Genomic DNA, 21,148 nt, shown 5'->3' with positions numbered 1-21,148 from the left:
TTGGGGATCAACCTAAAACCGAGAAATATCCTACCATAGAGCATAAGAACAAAACAAGCAATTGCTTGAAGAAAATTAGGTACCCAGAGGTAATGAGGCAAAACACCATTAGCAAAGGGTAAACTCACTAGCCGTCTTGTACCTGACCGAAACCAAGTGGCACTGCAGGTCACCTGAGGCTCTAGCCAGCCCATCCCCTCATAAATGAGCTGTCCAAATCTAAACCCTCCACACCTTTCTGTACCTTTCGTTCCTATGAAAGAAAGGTACAGAAAGCAACTAAGGATCCAACCAGAGACTGAATGAATGAGCATGTGGAAAAGTGTGTACATTGTGTCCTTAATGTGATGAGGTGCTGGTGTAAGCAATATTTATCCAGGCCCCCTGATTAATGTGTTGACAGCTTGTGACTGCTGACTTTTAAGCTAATTAACCCTTAAACTGTGCACTGATTTTTAAGTCCCTTTTCAGGTGCATATAAAAAAAACATCTAAAAAAAATTCTTCCTCCTTTTTATATTATAAAACATTTATTTCTGATGTCTGTGGGGAAAAATTATAATTATTTTAATTTGGGTGTAATCTGGTGAAGTGGTGTTTAAAACGTTAAATTCTGGGACTTTATTTTCAAGAAAACTATTAGTATAGTAATAGATTTCTCTTTATCACAAATATATTCCTGGTCCACAAAATTCTTAGAAATTTTGCATAGCATAAATGTTTCTCATCACAGGAATCAGTAAATGGATAATGATGCATCTGAAATGGTGACAGTTTTTTAAATAATGCCCAGGAAGGTAGCTAAGGCTTTCAGAATTTTTTTTGCAATATGGCAAATGATTGCCAGAGGTTTCTAATGTCCAATGACAACCACATAGAATATTTAGGAACTTTGATTATTAAGAGACATTAAATCATTCACAAATGACAGGAGAACCATGGATCAATCACTTGAGAACCACGGGAGCAGTTTAAGGGTTAATGTGCTAACTTTTTTTAAATCAGATTAGGCATAGGGTAAGGAGCCTAGATCAGCAACACAACTATAGGAAGACATACACATACCAATACATAGTACGTATATCTGCATATACAGTATTTAGCCTTTCACGATTACAACTTTTGTCGAGTTATTTCTCATCACATAAACAATTAGAGCATATGAATGAAAAGAAACTGAGGTAAAAATGGTCTAAGCATTGTTAGCACTAACCACTAGATGCTGAATTTTGAAAAGGGACTCAAAGCTTCGAGACGTGTACTAATACATGAAAACAAGACTCGGGAGCCAATGGTGCTGCTGACCAACATGTGACGCAGGTGAGGTAATCTTAACCAGATGAAAGTGACTTGCTTACTACCCTGATGTCTGAGTGGATGTGTTGCTCATTCACACTGTGTATATACGATTTATATACTAACTCCATTTAGCAAGACATGAAGTTTATGCTTTATAATGATCTTCATGAATACAACATTATATATCTTCTCATGACCTTTTGCTCTGTTCAAAGCCAGCACTTCCCTCCCATCCAAAGCTAGCTTCCCTGTTCTATCGAATACCAGTGACCAAAAACCAATGTTTGGTAGCTATCCCCTTGAAAATAATCATAAACTGTTAAGTCTGATAGTAATATGGAAGGTAGTATAATTATTATATATGATAGTTTTCATGTTCCTATATATTATTAGTGTATATCACAAGAATTCATGGCGGCTTTATAAAAAAAAAATTCTACATGTCCAGCAACTGGCATACATCCAGAAACCGGTGTCTTTATCTTAGTGATGGCAGTCTAGCCAGGACTAAGCTATATAAAAGCTTTTATATAAAGTGCTATTGTTTTATTGACATAAAAAACATGAATCCCTAGAGTAAACATTTACCAAAGACATCATTTCAGCTTTTGTCAAAACCAGTTACTATAACTTTCACCGAGTTTCTTTAACCATAAGCAATTAGAAATATTACAGATGTTACATATAAGTAACATCTATTACATGTTATTTGTAATGGTAACTTATGTAATAAGTAATGGTTACTTATTACATGGTATTACATATAAGTCTGTGTAGAAAACTGAAGGTTAAATGCCACAATAGCAGGTATGCTTATCTGTCTATTAGCAGGAATAAGTCAACACCTGTGCCTGTTGTCAGTGGTATAGGGACTACACCCTCTACACTCACCCTTCCCTCTCTGTTTAACCCTTTCCACCACCCGTCGCACATACCCTAATTCTCCTTTTACCCACCTAAACTATTTTACCTGCCTAAACCCTCTTTTCCTCCTATGCCTAAATTCTCTCTCTCACCCTGCCCACGCCCACTCCCTCTTAACCTACCTACACCTTTCACATACACTCTCTCTCTCTCCCCCTCTCACTCTTCACACACCCTTTCCCTTAATATTACCCCGCTCACAACACACCCTAGAACCCTGTGAAGACTACACTTGCTGACTTACTAGAGGCTCCAGCAGCAGGTGTGACTGAGGTGGTCCTCTTCTCCCTTTGATCCACAGATGGCCAACACCCTGTCCCAATATAGCGGATGTCTGTTTACATGGGCCCCTCCCGTCCCGCGGCCACAACACACACTACACCAATCATAACCTGGAGCCGGCGCTCAAGGCTTCAAAATCTTAATTTTCATTGGTTTGTGGACTTCATTAAAAACATCCATTTTTTTCTAGGAATTATGCTGTAAGAGATAAATATAAATTAGTAAATAAAGTACTGCAAACCGAAGAGCACAATTATAGCTAGTAAAAGAAGCAGAAATTTAGCATAATAACTATAGAACATATTAACAACACGGGAACTAAGGAAAATGTATCTTTTTGAACCTCCAACATCCAGAATGAAATACACTCATCCTTAAATGCCAAGCAGCAGCAATGCAAATGATATATAATTTATATATATTAGTAAATTTTATAATGTGCAAAGGGTTATTGGTAGCAATTAAATGATAAAGAATAAGATATTCCACAAGTGTTGTTTTGACGTGGTGAACCACGTCGCCAGATGTAAACACATCACCTCTGCATCCTCTCCGGCTCGGGCCATATTGTCCCTCGCTTCTCTTGGTATTACATAAAAGTCGCAGTTTTTGTTGTATTATACGTTAAGGGAAATGTGCTTATGAGGAATATATTTATATATATAATATATTTTTTTAATTTTCTTTTATTCATTGGTAGTTTTATTACTTTATATGTGGACCTTAGGCAGTGATCATTTACTGGGGGTATGACCATTTCATACATAAGACGTTAAAACAAAGCTCGATTTCTGTTTGTTAAAACGGTATTTATAGTTAGGCTAGGATATAATTGCTGAGGTTTGGTTGGGTTAGATTGGTGTGAGTTAGGTTAGGTAGGGTTGAGTTAGGAGGATTTAAAAATCCATTAGCAACTTGTGTATGTAGCTACTTGCATCCCATTTACTTTACTAGATACATTTTTATCAGTAAATTGCTATGACAATCATATATGACTGCTTAATTTATTTTATCTTCTTGCAATACTGTATATATACATGTTTATAGTAGAAAACTGTGACTCTAGTTTTTGGCTAAAATTAAGGCACTATTTAGATATATGGTTCAAGCTCACAGCTGGGGGGTATGTCTGGCTCCTGGTTGACCTACAAGATGCGAGAGGCTTTCAGTGTCCTGACCATTCCAAATGCTTGAGTGAAATTATTCTGAAAACTGGGTTTGGTTCACCAGAATTTGGTGGTTGCAGTGAATACCAAATAGTATAATGTTTCTGTAAAATGTTTAAGAGTTAATTTTTCGGATAGACATGTGGTACAAATGAGAGTACATTATCTAGGCGCATGAGTGCATGCCCCTGGATTTTTGTTGGAAGTTTATTGATTTCACTTTTCTGTAATTTGAAATTGATTATTGTACCATTACTTCAGCTTGGCCGATTCGTCCAGGATGCGTCAGTTAAAAGGAAAAGTGAAAGAAACCGCCAAGGAGAAAAAGGAGCGAAAGAAAGAATTTATGGAAAATAAGGAGAAAGCCTTCACCATTGCGCTTCCAGTGTTTGCAGGGTTGTTTATTGTTATTGCTCTTCTGGTATATTTCAAGACCAGGCCCAAGGAGATGGAGTTGTAATAAGTACATAGACAGGATATTTTAATAATATTAGATACTGTCTATCGGGAAGACTGTATTTATTATAGTAGATTGATAAAACACTATCAAACTTCTTATTGTACTGTGTCTCTTTATACAATGATTTGAAGTTATTGTATAAATGACAAATTCTACTGCATTCCAATTAGCACATGAATGGAGAGGCACTTGTTGTTTTATTACAAATTACTGGGAGGGAGCAAAATATATTTTGGTAAGTAATAAAATGTTACAGAAATGTAGTTTTTCAAGGTAGATATGTAGCTTTCTTTAGTAAAAAAAATTATTTATATAAATTATTCTGTAACTGTACTTAGTCTTTATTTTGCATTACAGGTTTGTTTCTGAAACCAGCATGATAATTAAAATACAGCTCATGCTATACATGATGAAAACTGTTTACTTTAACAAAGATATTTGGCTTATCATAAACATTACTTGGATTGGAATAACACCATGGTATTTATCATAACTTAGTTTTACTTCAGTATTAAAATATTATGAAGCATTAAAATGATATTTATTAGTTGTGTATCAGGGAAAGGCATTGGATTATATTAACAGATGTGTACCTTGTTCTCAATGTTAGTACAAATCATTTATATAGCCCGTGACATGACTGCATTGTTTAACTATGCTGCTCGGCAAGGTTCTTGTGCCTTAACCCTTAATGGATGATGATGGGTTTGTGTATAACTACGTAAGAGATGCCATATATTAGCAACTTATGAGCTTATCTATCATTCAGTGTGATGTTCTGTTTTAAGAATATATAGCACGGTGTTGCTTATTTTGAAACCATCCAATTTAAGATTTATTGATATTCTTTGAAACATCAATAATGTTTAATTATTTATCATGGAAACTAGGTTTATGGTACTCAAAATATCTTTGCTTGTAACAAAATAATTGAGTTCTTGCTGTAGAAATTTATTACAAATAATGAAAGAGTAATGCATTAATGTATTATTGAGAATCCTTTTTTTTATAGTACTGGGAAAAATGATTGAAATGACGAAAAGCATATATTAGGCTGATAAGACACCATGTGGTTTTAAAGTAGTTTGCTTGTATTAAAAGCAATGTATTGCTTTAATATGTATTATTGCAATGTATGTATTTTCTCACTAAAGTTATATTGATGACTTTCAGTAATTATTCAGTTATAAAAATATATTTATATAAAGTACATGTGCATTGCTTTGTGTATGTGTAAAACACACAGTATACTTTTAAATACTGTTTTCATCATTATTTTTTGTTAAGAGGTGACCATTTTAATAACTTCAGCCAGCAGTCAAGATTGCTGTCAAGTGTAAGATGAAATACAGTTCCCTACTGAACTGCATTATATTGTGCTTCAATACTGTAGTGGGTGCAGGGATATTGCTTGTGGTTGACTTTTATATTTTTGCTGTGATTATTTTGATCTTCCATACCTATTGTTAGCAAAGTTTGCCAAAACCTTTGAAGTTTTCTCATATATATCTAATTTTTTATTGTTAGTTTATATACAGTACTATGATAAGAAGACACTGGGTCAAATATGTTAACTCAGAAGGGACTGAACATCAGATATTTTGTAACGCTGTACTAATGTTCTCAAGTGAAAAGATATAGCAGGGCTCTAGATTTCACAGTTAAGCATTGTTATGAAGCTTGAGTTGAAATACCAATATGGAATATTTTCTTTATAAAAAAATGTTATAGCTTATATTGTTGTAGTAATTTTGGTTACATTAGGAAAAAGTTTGGAATGTAAGAAGTCAGTAATTTTATTGGCTAGTTATTTGCATAATGTAATTACCCTCAAATTAAGAATGTTAATTTTGTTGTTACTGATACAAAAATTTTTTTCATGGTTGTTAAATGATGGGGTAGCATAAATGCTGTACTGTTGAAGGAAAGGCGTGACGCTATTTGTCGAGAGAAAACAATCGTACCAAGCCTTGTGTGATGATGTATCTTCTTGTGGATGATGGGCATAAATTGCTAACAAGTATTTTTACTGAAGGAATTTCCCAAGGCTAATTCCTTATTACACACACGACTGTTGTCTGTAATAAAGGTTTGTTGTAGACTGGTGTATTCTTCAGACTTGTTCTGAACCTTTGTTTCCTTCAGTCTAATGCATTCATTATACTGGTAGTTGGTACATGCCTAAAAAAAATTTATTTATGGTATATTTCAGTTTTTACCAGATATTATTCAGAATATTAGGAAATGTTGATATAATCTCAAATGATTGTTTATTATTGCTACTAATATTATGATGTTAGTAAATTCTGGTGATGATTACCGGTATATTTTAAATCTATTTTATTGTTATGGAGACTTGGTTTTCCTTTTCTAATTAATGAGTATGAAGTTAGTAAAAAATATACAAATCTTGCTAATTAATATTGAAAGAGTATTCTTTCTTTATACAGAAATTTAAATATCAACCTTGCTTCAATTTAAACAGGACAAAACGTTTGAAATATTTCTAACTAGAAATATATAACGAAATATTGAGTATAGGAAGATGCATACCCTGCTTCCTTCACCTGAATATGGATTCCATGAAAATATTATGATGCTCAAGCCATATTTTTTATTCCTTGCTGTTAAGCTAACTCCATTATAGAATACCAATTTGTTTTGCCCAGATTTATAAATGCTACACTGCATAGGACATAGTTCTGTTAACATAGGCTTATTAAAGTACTATTTCTAATGACCTAGTTCTTTGTGCGTGTTCACAGTATATGCGTGTGTACATGCACAATTTCATACTATATTAATTACCATTTACCCAAGATTGGGGGGAGGCATTTCTCTATAGATATTAAAATAACATTAATTTTCCACATGACTCACAAGCAGCACTGCGACACTCCAGTAAATAATCTTGAAGCCACATATCAATTGCTTCGTGGAGGAAAATAATAGTGCTACTGTATAACAAACTGCTGCTACCAAGTCTAGTTCAGTGTGTGTTCTCGAGTGTAGGGTTGAAACATAATTCACTAGAAGGGTACCCAGCTGAGCCCAGGTCTCTCTTTTTCCCTCTCTTCTCTTCCCGTTACCCTTTTTTTTTTTTATCCTGCTTCCCACCTTTATCCCCTCTTGCATCCCTCTTCCCTATCTTGTCCTCTTCCCTCTCCCTCTTCTCTACCCCATTCCCCCCCAGGAAATCTATTACAACCTGTCCTCATACGAAGAATGTCGCTTTTCACTCTTATGCGTTACACAAGGCCAGCAATTGTCGTTCTAGGAAGTGGAAGCGGCTCGCAAAAATGACGTACTGTCCCGTTTTCCGTTTTAGGTTCTCTGGTAGGTTAGGAGAGGACACCTTAAATTGACTATTTTCTTGACGTTGACAAGGTTGTTAAGAACGTTGACGTTCTTGACAAAGCACTGTAATTACTGAACAACCCTATGGGAAACACATCGAGCATTAAAGACTTTAAAGAAAATCAAATGGGGCGGGGGTCTTTATAAATGCAGATACAGGTATTTCTTTAATTATTAAGCATTTAATTTGCTTAATGAATCGATTAATATTTGGGCTAACACCGTCTAGCCTATGAACTCTTATCCAACATGATTAATCTTGGAAAGTTGGGTTCTCGCCTAGTGCTTTTGGGGGCTTGAACTTTAAGCTTTAGCTCTTTGGTCCTACCTCTCAATTGGTGTACAGAATCCTGAGCCTACTGGACTCTATCATATCTACATTTGAAACTGTGTACAAAGTCTCCCTCCACCATTTTACTGCCTAATGCATTCCATTTGTTAACTTCTCTGACCCTGAATAAGTTCTTTCTAATGTCCCTGTGGCTCATTTGGGTACTAAGTTTCCACCTGTTCCCCTTGTTCGTGTACCACCCGTGTCATACCCCAAGACTATCCCCAAGTGCCTGCAGGCCTCAACCTCGGGCAAACAGATATTCTATTTTATAGATATTGATATAAAACTATACCTTCAGAAATTCAAATAAATACGATAACAGTATCAGCATACTCTACACTGGCAAAAGTTAGAACGTCAGTCAGAAGCCTAAATAAGGAGGCATTTAGATTGCTGAACACCAACATGAGATCAGGTTTAGAATATGCTGCCCCATTGTGGAGCCCTCATTTAAAAACCATAAGGAAGCTCAAAAATGTTTCAGCAGTTTATAATAAATCTTGTCACAGAATTGTGAGGGATGGGTATAAAGAGACTGTAGGAACTCAACTTGACAATGCTAGGAAAGAAGTGGAAGAGGGGAAGACATAAGAGACGTATAAAATACTTGGGGGGGGGGGGGGAGGGATTGACAGTGGAAACAGAGGAAATAATAGTCAGTGAATACCAATATAACTAAAGGGAATGAATGGGAGCTCAAGATTCAGACAATGACAATTTCTTTTAGTATAAAAGTTGTGGGAAAATTGGATGAACTAAAGGAGCAGGTTGTAGAAGCAAACTCGATAATAGTAAAAGTACTGTAGATATGATATGGAATTAGGTCAGGAGTCATTGCATTAGACAAACAGCGGCTAAAATGGCGTGGTCCAAGAGCTAATGCTCAAACCTGTAAGCACAAATAGGTGAGTGTACATGCATCAATAAAATGGAATAATATTTTCCAATAATATGGAAACATTCTACTATAAATTACTTCCAACTTAAAAAAACAAGATCTACGAGGAGAGGTTTGACATGTTAAATATCCCAAAATTAGAAGAAAAAGTGTAGGTTTGATCACTACGTAGAAAATACTACAGTAATAGGAATAGACAAAACTGACAGTATTTCTTGGAACATGCAGCTTCAAGAACAAGAGGTCGTAAATTCAAGCTACGGAAGCAAAAGTTACCGAAAAATATTAGAAGTTTTCCCTTGCAGTGGTGGGTGCCAAAACCATGAATAGTTTCAATAAAGAGTCGCGTGACCAAAAAAGTACTGGAAAGACCAGATACAAAGAGCGTAGCGCTCATCCTGTAATGACTCTTAGGCAATTACTTAGACACACACATCACATAGTGAATCTCACCTGTATGTAACCATCATGAGAATGCTAATTTGCATTACCATACAGGGCAGAGCAGAGACTGCGCATACCTAAGTTAGGGACCAGCTGGGGATGACGCCTGTCACCAGCAGCTGAGGCACGCTAGCTCGACCTCGTAATTGCTTATCTGCCTTGACAGCGCTTTTGTTCACAGGCAAAAGTGTGAGCTGAGGATAATGGAGAGCGAGCAGGCAGTGAGGGCGTCGGACTGAGCAACAGCAAGGGGGACCTCCACCACCAAGTTTCATCCTCTTACCTAACAGTGATAGCTATATTAAGAGAAAGTAGAATGAGAGGACATCCATTGAAAGCTGGAAACACAATCGAGTCGAAGAAATGTAAGGAAATACTCGTGCCCTGTACGGGTAGTTAGCAAGTAGAATGCACTGAAAGAAGTTGAGTCCTAAATCCACAACTTTAAGGCCAGATTTGACGATGAATTCAAATAGAGTAGTTCAGTTATTACGCAACAGGAACAACATTTTAGATTAGTTGATGGGGTACAAAGAGCCGAACCTCACTTCCCCGTTGTCACTAATAGGTTAGTATACGGCAGAGTGAGGTTTGTAGCTGTTTGTCCACCCTTTATATACAGCATTGCTCTATCTAGTTCGTATTTTTATCCTAATCCAGTCGGTCAGGTGAAGTCACAGTGAGAGGTTGTGTTAACCGGAGCTCCTGAGTGTTGTTATATTATCATAGCAATATGGAAGTTGTAGTGAAGGACCTGGTGACTCTAGTGGGAGCCCTGAGGACAGAGTTGGACTCTCTGCGGGAGGAGGTGCGTCAGCTTAAAAAACAACGAGAAGTAACGAAGGAGGAGACCAGCAGTAAAGGGACCTCGTCTTGGAGAGTTGCGAAAGACAGGGGCCTTAAGAAGACTTTGATAAAGCCGCCTTCAAACGCCATAGCAACTTCAAATTCATTTGACGTTTTGGAGGACGAGTGCTGTGGAGAGACTGTGGATCGCGCAAAAGGGAAAGCAACGAAGAGAAAGGAAGCGCAGGCCCCTCAGATAGTAAAGGAAGTACCTAAGCAAACATTAGTTGTGGGAGATTCCCAGATAAGGTATTTGGATAGAACGTTTTGTGCTAGAGATAGGGGGAACAGGTTAAGGGTTTGCTATCCCGGAGCTGGCATTGGTGATATTATAAACAACATGAATGATATTATGGCTGGTAATGAGAACAATCCCATTATTTGCATTAGCGTGGGAGGAAATGATGTTGGTCGAGTCAGGAGTGAGGAACTGATTCAGAGGTATAAAACAGCCATAGAGTTAGTTAGGAGCAAGGGAGGAATCCCGATCATATGTGGCATTCTTCCAAGAAAGGGAGTGGGAAATGAATGGATATCGAGGGCACTTGGTGTCAATTGCCGGCTGGAAAGATATTGCAAATCAAATGCAATATCTTTCATAGACAACTGGGAACACTTCTATGGAAGAAATGAAATGTATGCTCGTGATGGGGTGCATCTATCGAGAGCTGGGGTTGTTGCTGTTGCGAACTCGCTAGAAGAAGTGGTTAGAGGTGTTTGTTTGGGTTTAAACTGTTAGTAGATAGAGGTATGGGAATTGATTTGGAGGTAGGAGGTAATAAAAGTATGTGTTTGTGGGAGAAAGGAATTGGCAAAACGATCAGGGAAAGAGAAGGTCCGCAAAATAACAATTCACTTAGGGTATATTACACTAACAGTAGAAGTCTAAGAAATAAAATTAACGAATTAAATGCTCTTGTCTGCACAGAAAAAATAGATATTATTGCACTTACCGAAACGTGGATGAATGTAGAAAATAGAGAACTATTAGCTGAATATCAAATATATGGATTTAAACTATTTCACACAGATAGATATATTAGACGAGGAGGTGGAGTAGCCATATATGTTAGGGACAATTTGAAATGTAGTCTCAAAGAGGGAATCAAAACAGAGCCACACACAGAAACTATTTGGATTGAATTAAACGAAAAAGCTAATAATATTATAATAGGAGTAATATATAGGCCACCAAATTTAGACAGAATGGAAGCAAAGCATCTATGGGATGAAATATCTAGAGCATCTAGATCTAACAGTATTTATGTCATGGGTGACTTTAATTTTAGCGGAATAAACTGGTTGAACAAAACAGGGAATAGTGAAGCAGAAGATTTTCTAGAATTAATTGACGATTGCTTTCTTACGCAACACATTAAGGAACCAACACGGGAAAATAATATTTTAGATTTAGTGTTAACTAACAGGGAAACGCAAATTAATGACATCGAAATAGGGAGTGAGCTAGGGAGCAGTGATCACAAAGAAATCAGATTTAGCATAGAATGGAATAGACCAGTAGGAGAAAATTCTGTTAAAGTGCCAGATTTTCGAAAAGCTGATTTTAATAGCCTAAGAAATTTTTTGGGTCAAATTGATTGGAAAGGCTTGGGTATGGGGTGTGGGCCGGTCTTGGAGCGAGACATGAACCCAGCGATAGGTGACTTAAATGGGGATTTCGATGTGGATTCAATATATAACTTATTTAAGAATATTCTAAACAAAGCACAGGAACGTAGTATACCATACAAATTGAATAGATCGTATACTAATGACCCAAAGTGGATAACAAAGAATTTGAAGAATCTTATAGGTAAAAAGAGAGCTTGGTACAAAAGGATTAAAAATGGGGAGGTCACTTTAGAACAGGAATTCGTACAACTGGTTAGAAATGTTAAAAAAGAGATAAGGAAAGCAAAAAGAAACTATGAAGTTCGCATAGCAGGGCAAGCAAAGACAAATCCTAAAGGGTTTTTTCAGTTATATCGTACTAAGACTAGGGAAAGGATAGGTCCATTAAAAACTGAGACAGGTCAAATAACAGATAGTGATGAAGAGATGAGTAGTATTTTTAATAAATATTTTGTATCTGTATTTACTAAAGAGGAACTTAACAATATGCCTTCAGCCGAACAAGTCTATGTGGGTGGGGACGAGGACAGGTTGACGAGTTTAGCAGTTACCAGGGAGGATGTTCTTAAACAAATAGTAAAACTCAAACCAAACAAATCCCCAGGGCCGGATGAAGTGTTTGCTAGGGTGCTTAAAGAATGCAAAGAGGAGCTTTGTGACCCACTGTCAACCATATTTAATAAATCAATAGAGTCAGGCAGAGTGCCAGAGTTTTGGAAAGTTGCTAATGTGTTACCAGTTTTTAAGAAAGGAGATAGATCACTTGCGTCTAACTATCGACCAATTAGCCTAACGTCTATTGTGGGAAAGTTACTCGAATCTATAATAGCAAATAAAATTCGTCTTCATCTTGAAAAACATAAATTAATAATTGAGTCGCAACATGGTTTTATAAATGGCCGTTCATGTTTAACAAATTTGTTATCTTTTTATTCTAGCATTGTTGAGGCAGTTGATAGTGGTAAGGATTGCGATGTTGTATACCTTGACTTTAGCAAAGCTTTTGATACAGTGCCACATGAAAGACTGATTAAAAAAATAGAGTCTCATGGTATTGGGGGTGCTATATTAAGCTGGATTAGGGCATGGCTATACCAAAGGAAACAGAGAGTTAGTATAAATGGAATCAAGTCAGAGTGGGAAAATGTTGTAAGTGGAGTGCCTCAAGGCTCTGTCCTGGGACCTCTGTTGTTTATAATATATATAAATGATTTAGATTCAGGTTTGAGTAGCAACATTTGCAAATTTGCCGATGATACGAAAATCGGTAGGGAAATTAATTCGGAGGAGGACTCACTATCACTTCAAGTTGATCTAGATAGGGTTTTGAAATGGTCAAAGGATTGGCAGATGCAGTTTAATGCTGATAAATGTAAAGTTCTGAGGTTAGGTAATGATGATAGAGTTACAAGATACGAGCTAGATGGTGTTGTGATTGCGAAGTCGGATTGCGAAAGGGATCTGGGAGTTATGATTAGTAAGAATTTAAAACAAAAGGATCAATGCATAAATGTTCGTAATAAGGCAAATCGGACACTTGGATTTATTAATCGCAGCGTTAGTAACAAGACACCTGGTGTGGTTCTCAAGCTATATCTTGCTCTAGTTAGGCTCCATTTAGATTATGCAGTTCAGTTTTGGTCGCCATATTATAGAATGGATATAAATTCACTTGAACGTGTCCAGCGTAGGATGACTAAGTTAATTCCCCAAATTAGAAATCTTTCATATGAAGAAAGATTAACAAAGCTTAAGTTGCATTCACTGGAAAGGCGAAGAGTTAGGGGTGACATGATAGAGGTTTACAAGTGGATGAATGGACATAACCGGGGGGATATTAATAGGGTATTAAAAGTATCAACACAGGACAGAACACGAAACAATGGATATAAATTGGATAAGTTTAGATTTAGGAAAGACTTGGGTAAATACTGGTTCAGTAACAGGGTTGTTGATTTGTGGAACCAATTGCCGCGTAACATTGTGGAGGTGGGGTCCCTCGATTGTTTCAAGCACGGGTTGGACAAGTATATGAGTGGGATTGGGTGGTTATAGAATAGGAGCTGCCTCGTATGGGCCAATAGGCCTTCTGCAGTTACCTTTGTTCTTATGTTCTTATGTTCTTATGTAATGTAGTAGGGTTTAGGTCAGTTTTAAAAAATGGGGTGTCATGTCTGTTGGCATTTGCACACAGCTTCCTTCTGCTATACAAAGTTTTGGCAAAGTTTAAGTATAGGTTCCTAAGGTTCACGGCGAGACGTTCGTAATCTCGAAAAGTTGTGAGAAACTAATAACTGGTTTCCTCACCAGTTAAGATCATTAGATACATCACTGAAAAAAGTCAACTGGTTTGACTACAATCACAAACACAATATGTTTGTGGTGACAGTGATGTGGTGGAGGCTGACTCCATACAGTTTCAAATGTAGATATGATAGAGCCCAATAGACTCCAGAATCTGTATACCAGTTGATTGACAGTTGAGAGGCGGGACCAAAGAGCTAGAGCTCAACCCCCACAAGCACAACTAGGTTAGTATAGAAGTGTACTCGCCTAGATGTACTCACCTAGATGCACTTACAGGGCTCTTAACACCGTTTCCGATCATTTTGTATTTCATTAAAATGGCTCAATGATCTTGGTATTGAAATCGCATTTATACTTACACTTGTGTATCCAACTAGTTATGGTTGAGTGTATGTGTATTGATGCTGGGTGTATAGAGGTTATATGGTTGGGGTTAATGGATTCAGGAGGGAGTTAATGGGGTTAATATAGTTAGGAGGGGTGTTAATGGAGTCAGGAGAGTGTGTGTGGAGGGGTTATGAAGAGGTGAAAGGAGAGAGGTAGGCAGGGAGAAGGGGAAAACAAAGACAAAGAGTGATGAAAAGGGGAACAGAATGAAGGAAATAATGAATATGAGAAGAGACGGAGGAAACATTATTAAAAATACTTAAGTGGTATAGCCATTAAAAAAACCCAGCGTTCGGTGCAATCCCACCAACGGTTGCGGCATAAAACTTCCTCTGCGTAGTTTACCTTCGCCAACGAGGTAGGCGGCGGGGATTTTTTTTAGGCTTTAGCTGTAATTGGTCAGCCATTTAGGAGAGCAGTGTATATACCTTTTACCGGAGCTTAAAAAATAAGAGGAAAAATCACTTTTAGAGGGGGGGAGAAGCTGGCAATTTGCTCCAGACTCTGTGTTGAATGGGAATCCCTGAGTTATTCGTGCCTCGCTACTTCATGAATCAGAATCCTAGAATATGATCCATTTACGTGTTCCGTTGACGTATAAGGGGGGGGGGGTTAATATACGTCTTATAACATTAATATACGTTAATATACTGTTGTACAATATATTATAAGACAGCTCACACATCTGAGAGCAATGATGTTTCAGGCTGTCCGTTATGGTATAATTTTCAGGCCCGTTATTGCGACTTACTGTTCGAGTGAAAAAATATATATTGTAGTGAAAATGACGGTCCCCAAATTCCATATATTAATTTTTGTGTGTGGGGGGGAAGGGGGAATTTGCCTATTTTCGTTCTGCCTTACTTAAGATTGACTAATCCTAGTAAATCTAAATGTATTTTGTAATTAATAAATTACGTTTGTGAGTGAAGGTGAAATACAGCAATGTCTATGTAGGAGCCCAATGTTTAGAGAGTCCTTTAATCATTAAGTAGCATCGCATAGTTGGGGCAGCAAGAGGTTTTGGGCCCGGGCAGGATTATAACTAAAATAAAGAAGTTTTAAATGCTATCAGAGAGGATTATCATAGTCTCTCCCCTCCGCCCTCTACCTGACTTTCCTGTCATATGGTACCTCACTCATACGGTACTTACCTTAGTCATACGGTACTAATCTCGCTCTACACTCACGCTAAACTCACATCACTCTTGTATATCAATTCATATATATCCTGGCTTTGCACTTTCTAATCATAATTTCCTTTTCCTTTCCCACACTGACACTCGGTGTTGATTAATTCGTTTTCTTGGGGACACGATGCTTGTACATGTACGTAGAGTAGGTTTTAGTTTTATTGTACCAGAGTGCGCTTCACTTGAATTCAACCAGAGAGCGTTTCAGTTATATTCTACCAGTTTTCAGTTGAATTCTACCAGAGCGACACTACACAGTTCTAAATGTCCTCGAATGTGATTTTACGAGAAATATAAACTGTGACCGTAATAGGCTTCATTGTTCTTGGCTCCAAGTTGGAGTTGGTTAATGCTGTTCCTGTGATCTCTGCTGAGCAAATAGCATCGGACAATCTCAGACTAAGGCTACTTTGTTTGTTGCAAGCATCATCAGATTTATTTCTTGATATCTGATTATCGATCGTTTTTATTTCATGTATTTTCAATCAAATCGAGAGATCCAGCGGGATCATGCTTGAATACAGTGAATCTTTATTGCTGAGCGGGTGGAGCAGTGTGGACTACGTCCTGCAACAGGAGTCTTCCACAAGAGCTGCCGTTTGCACGCACGCACAAACTCCAAGCGCTCATTTACGCGCACAAACTCCAAGCGTTTATTTACGTGCACAAACTCCAAGTGTTTATTTACACGCACAAACTCCAGGCGTTCACATAAACAGCACCTCCCCTAGCGTTTTTATAAGGGCCTCTCGTTGCTTTCACGTAAGCAGGACCTCTCTTGGCCCTCTCGAGGGCCACACTCGAAGTAAAGTAAAGTAAACTCGTCTTAAAGTAAAGGTGCTTACTCTCAATAACGCTATGATATATGATAGGCTTTTGTCTGGTGTTAGTCAGTACGCTGGTTCGATACCCGTCCTGCTTCAATGAATTTTTGTTTATATTTTTTTTTTATATTTTACCATTAATTGTAAAGTTATTACTAATCTAATACATAAAAGTTATTTTTGGACGGCTTCGGAGTCCTGACGGTCTCCAGGTCCAGCGCAATTGTAGCTTTATTCGTCAGGTAATGAAACTTGGCGGTGGAAACAGGAGGAAAACGGACAGAGAAAGATGTAGGAGTTGATATCACGCCAAACCTGTCTCCTGAAGCCCACATCAAAAGAATAACATCAGCGGCGTATGCGAGGCTGACTAACATCAGGATTGCCTTCAGGATCCTGTGAAACGAATCCTTCTCAATAACGCTAAACTCACGAACTAAATCATTTATATTTTAATTAGGTTTACATTTTTTATTATTAATGTTATTTATTAAAGCATCGGTTCAAACCTATCCTCTGAAAATAATAGCATCTATAACTATGGATAGACTGTACCAAATATGAAGGAAAGAACCACTTGAACTCCTTGGTACAGGGGAGGCCTCGCTTCTTGCATGTCTACGTTCGATCCCAGATGGTACTTGTCCTCGTATCCCTTTCGAATGTCATAGTCCTACTGGCCTAACGCTTTCTCCTTGATCCTGTAGAGGGCCTGGCCAAGGAGGAGCCAATCAAAACCAAACCCTTACTAGGGCAAGCACATTACATTAATGGGAGAGGGAAAAAACAAACATCCATTATTTGGTACATTCCGTTCAGTGATGCCATATGTAAAATCACATTTTATAGGATCAGTTCAGGTATTGGTTTAATTGCAAATATATAGTGCAATAAAACACGCAAAAGCTGCTTATTGGCTCGTGACGAGGAAACTTGAAACGTGGCCTAGTGAACATTTATTGCAATATATCAACGTGCCTTGCAATATGTCCTCCGGATCCACCTTTCAACAGCGGATGCGACAGTCAAGACTGCGCTTGGATGACCTTGTGTTGCAAGGTCATGCTGAAAATCCTTAAAGTAAGTTTGAAGACAGTGGAGTTGCACCGAGAAACTCCCCCCCCCCCACCCCTACTCCCCCCCCCCTCCCTGCGACCTCAGCTGAAACGATGTATATAAATTGGATAAGTTTAGATTCCGGAATCACTTGGGTAAATACCGGTTAGGAAATAGGGCTGTAGATTTCTGGTTCAAAATACCGTAACATAATGGGTGTGGGATCGATGGATTGTTTTAAAAAGTATTAGTGAGTTTAGGTGGACATAAACAGGACCTCTCCCGTATGGGTCAATAAGCCTTCTGTAGTTTTTGTTACCATGTATTGACATAACTGTTACTGTGTGTAATTAGATGAGCGTATTAAGAGTGTGACACTCGTCTCTGTGTTGAGAAGTTTGCCCCGAGTGATGTGTTGGATGGGAAGGGAGGGTTGTCACTAAGGGAGGGTTGTCACTAAGGGAGGGTTGTCACTAAGGGAGGGTTGTCACTAGGGGAGGGTTGTCACTAGGGGAGGGTTGTCACTAGGGGAGGGTTGTCACTAGGGGAGGGTTGTCACTAGGGGAGGGTTGTCACTAGGGGAGGGTTGTCACTAGGGGAGGGTTGTCACTAGGGGAGGGTTGTCACTAGGGGAGGGTTGTCACTAGGGGAGGGTTGTCACTAGGGGAGGGTTGTCACTAAGGGAGGGTTGTCACTAAGGGAGGATGGTCACTAAGGGAGGATGCTCACGATGCGTCTTGACATAATTACGTTTCTCTTCCAGCACTGTTGAGTAATATCAACAGGAAACATTTAGTCTTTTCAACAGGTACTGTTTACATTTCTCAATAGAGACCGTTTAGTATCTCTGATTAGGACTCATTCTTTAGTATTCCCCAACAAGAGCCATTTAGTATTCCCCAACAAGAGCCATTTAGTATTCCCCAACAAGAGCCATTTAGTATTCCCCAACAAGAGCCATTTAGTATTCCCCAACAAGAGCCATTTAGTATTCCCCAACAAGAGCCATTTAGTATTCCCCAACAAGAGCCATTTAGTATTCCCCAACAAGAGCCATTTAGTATTCCCCAACAAGAGCCATTTAGTATTCCCCAACAAGAGCCATTTAGTATTCCCCAACAAGAGCCATTTAGTATTCCCCAACAAGAGCCATTTAGTATTCCCCAACAAGAGCCATTTAGTATTCCCCAATAAGAGCCATTTAGTATTCCCCAACAAGAGCCATTTAGTATTCCCCAACAAGAGCCATTTAGTATTCCCCAACAAGAGCCATTTAGTATTTACACCAGAGACCTTACAACATTCCAAATTTGGACTACTTTGAATTCTCTACATTTCACTTAATCTCTCACCATAAAGTATCATCATATTCACCTGACCATATAATTATAATTGTCAAAGAAGAACCATCTTTTAGTACCTTGTGGTTCTTTCAAAGGTCTATCTCTACACTACCAAAGCCTCTATAAAGTACAAACTGTACACATTAACGAGGAAAAAAATTAAAGAACGTGTCCTACGATTTCTCATCAATGCCCCTTTTTTTAATTGCTTTTGAAAACTGTTGAAATGTTTGGGAAAAAAAAGTTTCCCTCAGCTGCCAGCGGAAAATCCACCAATTTCAGTCTCTGCTGCAGTTTCCTTTACTCCGTTTCATCACGGGAGAAAAATGTCATTGCATTTTGCGTGGAATAAGGAGATATATATGAATTAAATGTAATTTTATGTCGATATTTAAAAACATGTGAAATTAATGTATATGCAGCTTCAGAATAAGAAAACAGATGACGTACACAGGAGAAAGCCTCATGCGAGAAAGATAGCGAGCGAAAGTGATATATCGAATAAGAGAGAGAGAGAGACAGTAGTAGCTCGTAGTGGGTGCAGTGGTCAGTCATTGACTCACAAAAGATTGCGGGTTCGATCCCCATGGCAGGACTGCACGTTTGGAAGTTAGAGTTGTGTGGGATTGCATTCTGGTGACACACACACTGTTGAACCTGCTGAGCAAACTTCCCTCATCTCTACTAAAATCCCTTCAGCCAATCCACCTCCATTAATTCTAGTTTTTTAGAAGCGTTTAATTCTTATTATAATCATCATACATTCTCATAAACAAACAGCTGAGATATACTATTTTACCGACATAAAATACACGTTTCTTTTAAAGTAAATAAAAAACGGCAAAAATCTCTTTTTTTCTTTAAATTGTCTGGAAAATGAGAAGAAAATAATAAGTTTGGTTGTGTTTGCCTCTTCCTCTTCCGCTGTCCTCGGGGAAGGCAATAACAGTTGAGCAATTTACCCGCAATTATGGCAGTGTATTGACCATTACTGACCGTTGTTTTGGGTCTGAATTCCCGGATTGCTTTTACACTTTTCATCGAGAAGTAATGGATCAGCTTCCATCTGGTGCTGGCGCTACCTGCTGCTAATTAGTCGCACTGACAGGTAAATGGCCGACAGGTGATCACATTAGCGGCCAATAATTACTAATGAATGATTAATTAGCGAACTTTAAAACTACCGCTAACTCGCGATGATATACGCATGAAAGCTGTTTAGTTAATATTTCCAGGTAAACTGGGTAGACCCAATCACTTGGACTGATGAGTAGAGCTTCTTGCAGGGTAGCGGCGTTCGATCCCTGACGAGCCGGGCGGTTGGTTGGACACTGTTCCTTCATTCTATCCTTGTGTCCCAGTTCGTATCTCAGTACTATATAGGCATTCTGGCACAGCGCTTATACCAGAGACGATGGAATTAAGACACTAGTAAGTGTAAGATGAAATGGATTTGGGATGGGACGGGGGAAAGGAATGGTGCTCAACCAGTTGGACGGTCAGGAATTGAACGCCGACCTGCATGAAGCGAGACCGTCGCTCTACCGTCCAGCCCCAAGGGGCGAGGGATGTGAGTACGGCATTTCATGGACATGGACAGGCGGGATAGAACAGAAAATATGGCAGTCATACAGATAGAGAATCAGCGCGTAAGTGCTGTGATTACGACCCCTCAAATGAGCCTTCTTTGTCAATGTTTGCTGGCAATAATGAACGGTATATACAGGTTTTGCCTACACTAATGCTGTCACGTTTGTCGCTAACGATAGTTCGATTTATCAGGCGCACTCTGTGCACAATTCAGTTGCACTCGACAAGGAGCCAGAATGTTGACCAGACCACACACTAGAAGGTGAAGGGACGACGACGTTTCGGTCCGTCATTGGACCATTCTCAAGTCGATTGCCACAATCGACTTGAGAATGGTCCAGGATGGACCGAAACGTCGTCATCCCTTCACCTTCTAGTGTGTGTGGTCTGGTCAACATTTTTCAGCCACGTTATTGTGACTCATCGTCTGCACAGAAACTAGAATTGTTACATAATGATGATGATCGTCCCTTTAAAGCTATAAGGTATACCGGAATACTGAACCATATAAAAAAAACTTTTTAAGCTACCCGTTTCTGTACTCGCATATATGTATTCATATGTACTCACTTGTATGTACTCAACTTGATGTACTTGCAGGGTTTCAGCCAAAGGTTCTGTCCATGTTCGGTGGCAGATTGCTGTGGCCACGGAACTGTGTCGCACCTCCCTCCCACCCACACCCTTCCTGCTTTGTCTCACCTCACTCCCACACCTTGCTGTGTCACACCTCCCTCCCACACCCTTCCTGCTGTGTCTCGCCTCACTCCCACACCCTTCCTGCTGTGTCTCGCCTCACTCCCACAC

The 21,148-nt window shown here is 38.6% G+C and overlaps 3 protein-coding genes across 6 annotated transcripts in view; 2 read left to right on the top strand and 1 right to left on the bottom strand.

Moving 5' to 3' along the window:
* stck (LIM zinc finger domain containing stck) overlaps positions 1-2,594 on the bottom strand; it is a 29,674-nt gene extending 27,080 nt beyond the window's left edge. Inside the window, exon 1 of one of the 2 annotated variants that reach the window (XM_069316374.1) lies at positions 2,467-2,594. The gene's annotated coding sequence lies outside the window, so the exon portion shown is untranslated. The remainder of the gene's footprint in view (positions 1-2,466) is intronic. The other variant, XM_045759268.2, reaches the window with a different exon arrangement.
* The window catches only part of LOC123768641 (single-pass membrane and coiled-coil domain-containing protein 4 homolog), a 158,173-nt gene that overhangs the window by 44,610 nt on the left and 92,415 nt on the right, over positions 1-21,148 (top strand). Inside the window, exons 1-2 of one of the 3 annotated variants that reach the window (XR_011225388.1) lie at positions 2,702-3,090; positions 3,932-6,231. The exons of 1 other annotated variant lie outside the window; for it this stretch is intronic. Coding sequence is in view for 1 of the 2 variants with exons in the window: in XM_069316380.1 (XP_069172481.1) it covers positions 3,932-4,130 (199 nt within the window). In the remaining variant the exon portion in view is untranslated. Of the gene's footprint in view, positions 1-2,701; positions 3,091-3,931; positions 6,232-21,148 lie in introns of those variants that run through there. One more of the 3 variants, XM_069316380.1, reaches the window with a different exon arrangement.
* On the top strand, positions 16,039-18,602 carry LOC138358365 (uncharacterized). Its single transcript, XM_069316203.1, has 2 exons — positions 16,039-16,125; positions 18,264-18,602. The coding sequence occupies exons 1-2, from the start codon at positions 16,039-16,041 to the stop codon at positions 18,600-18,602; spliced, it is 426 nt and encodes a 141-aa protein (XP_069172304.1).

The sequence above is a fragment of the Procambarus clarkii genome, chromosome 83, assembly GCF_040958095.1.
Source record: "Procambarus clarkii isolate CNS0578487 chromosome 83, FALCON_Pclarkii_2.0, whole genome shotgun sequence".
NCBI lineage: Eukaryota > Metazoa > Arthropoda > Malacostraca > Decapoda > Cambaridae > Procambarus > Procambarus clarkii.
This window is presented reverse-complemented; position numbering and strand designations above follow the sequence as displayed.

Bases quoted from the DNA above. Each gene is read 5' to 3' on its own strand.
- LOC138358365 (XM_069316203.1), top strand. From the start codon at position 16,039: ATGCTTGAATACAGTGAATCTTTATTGCTGAGCGGGTGGAGCAGTGTG. The intron at 16,126-18,263 runs GTTTGCACGCAC...ATCTCTGATTAG, and splicing joins AGTCTTCCACAAGAGCTGCC to GACTCATTCTTTAGTATTCC.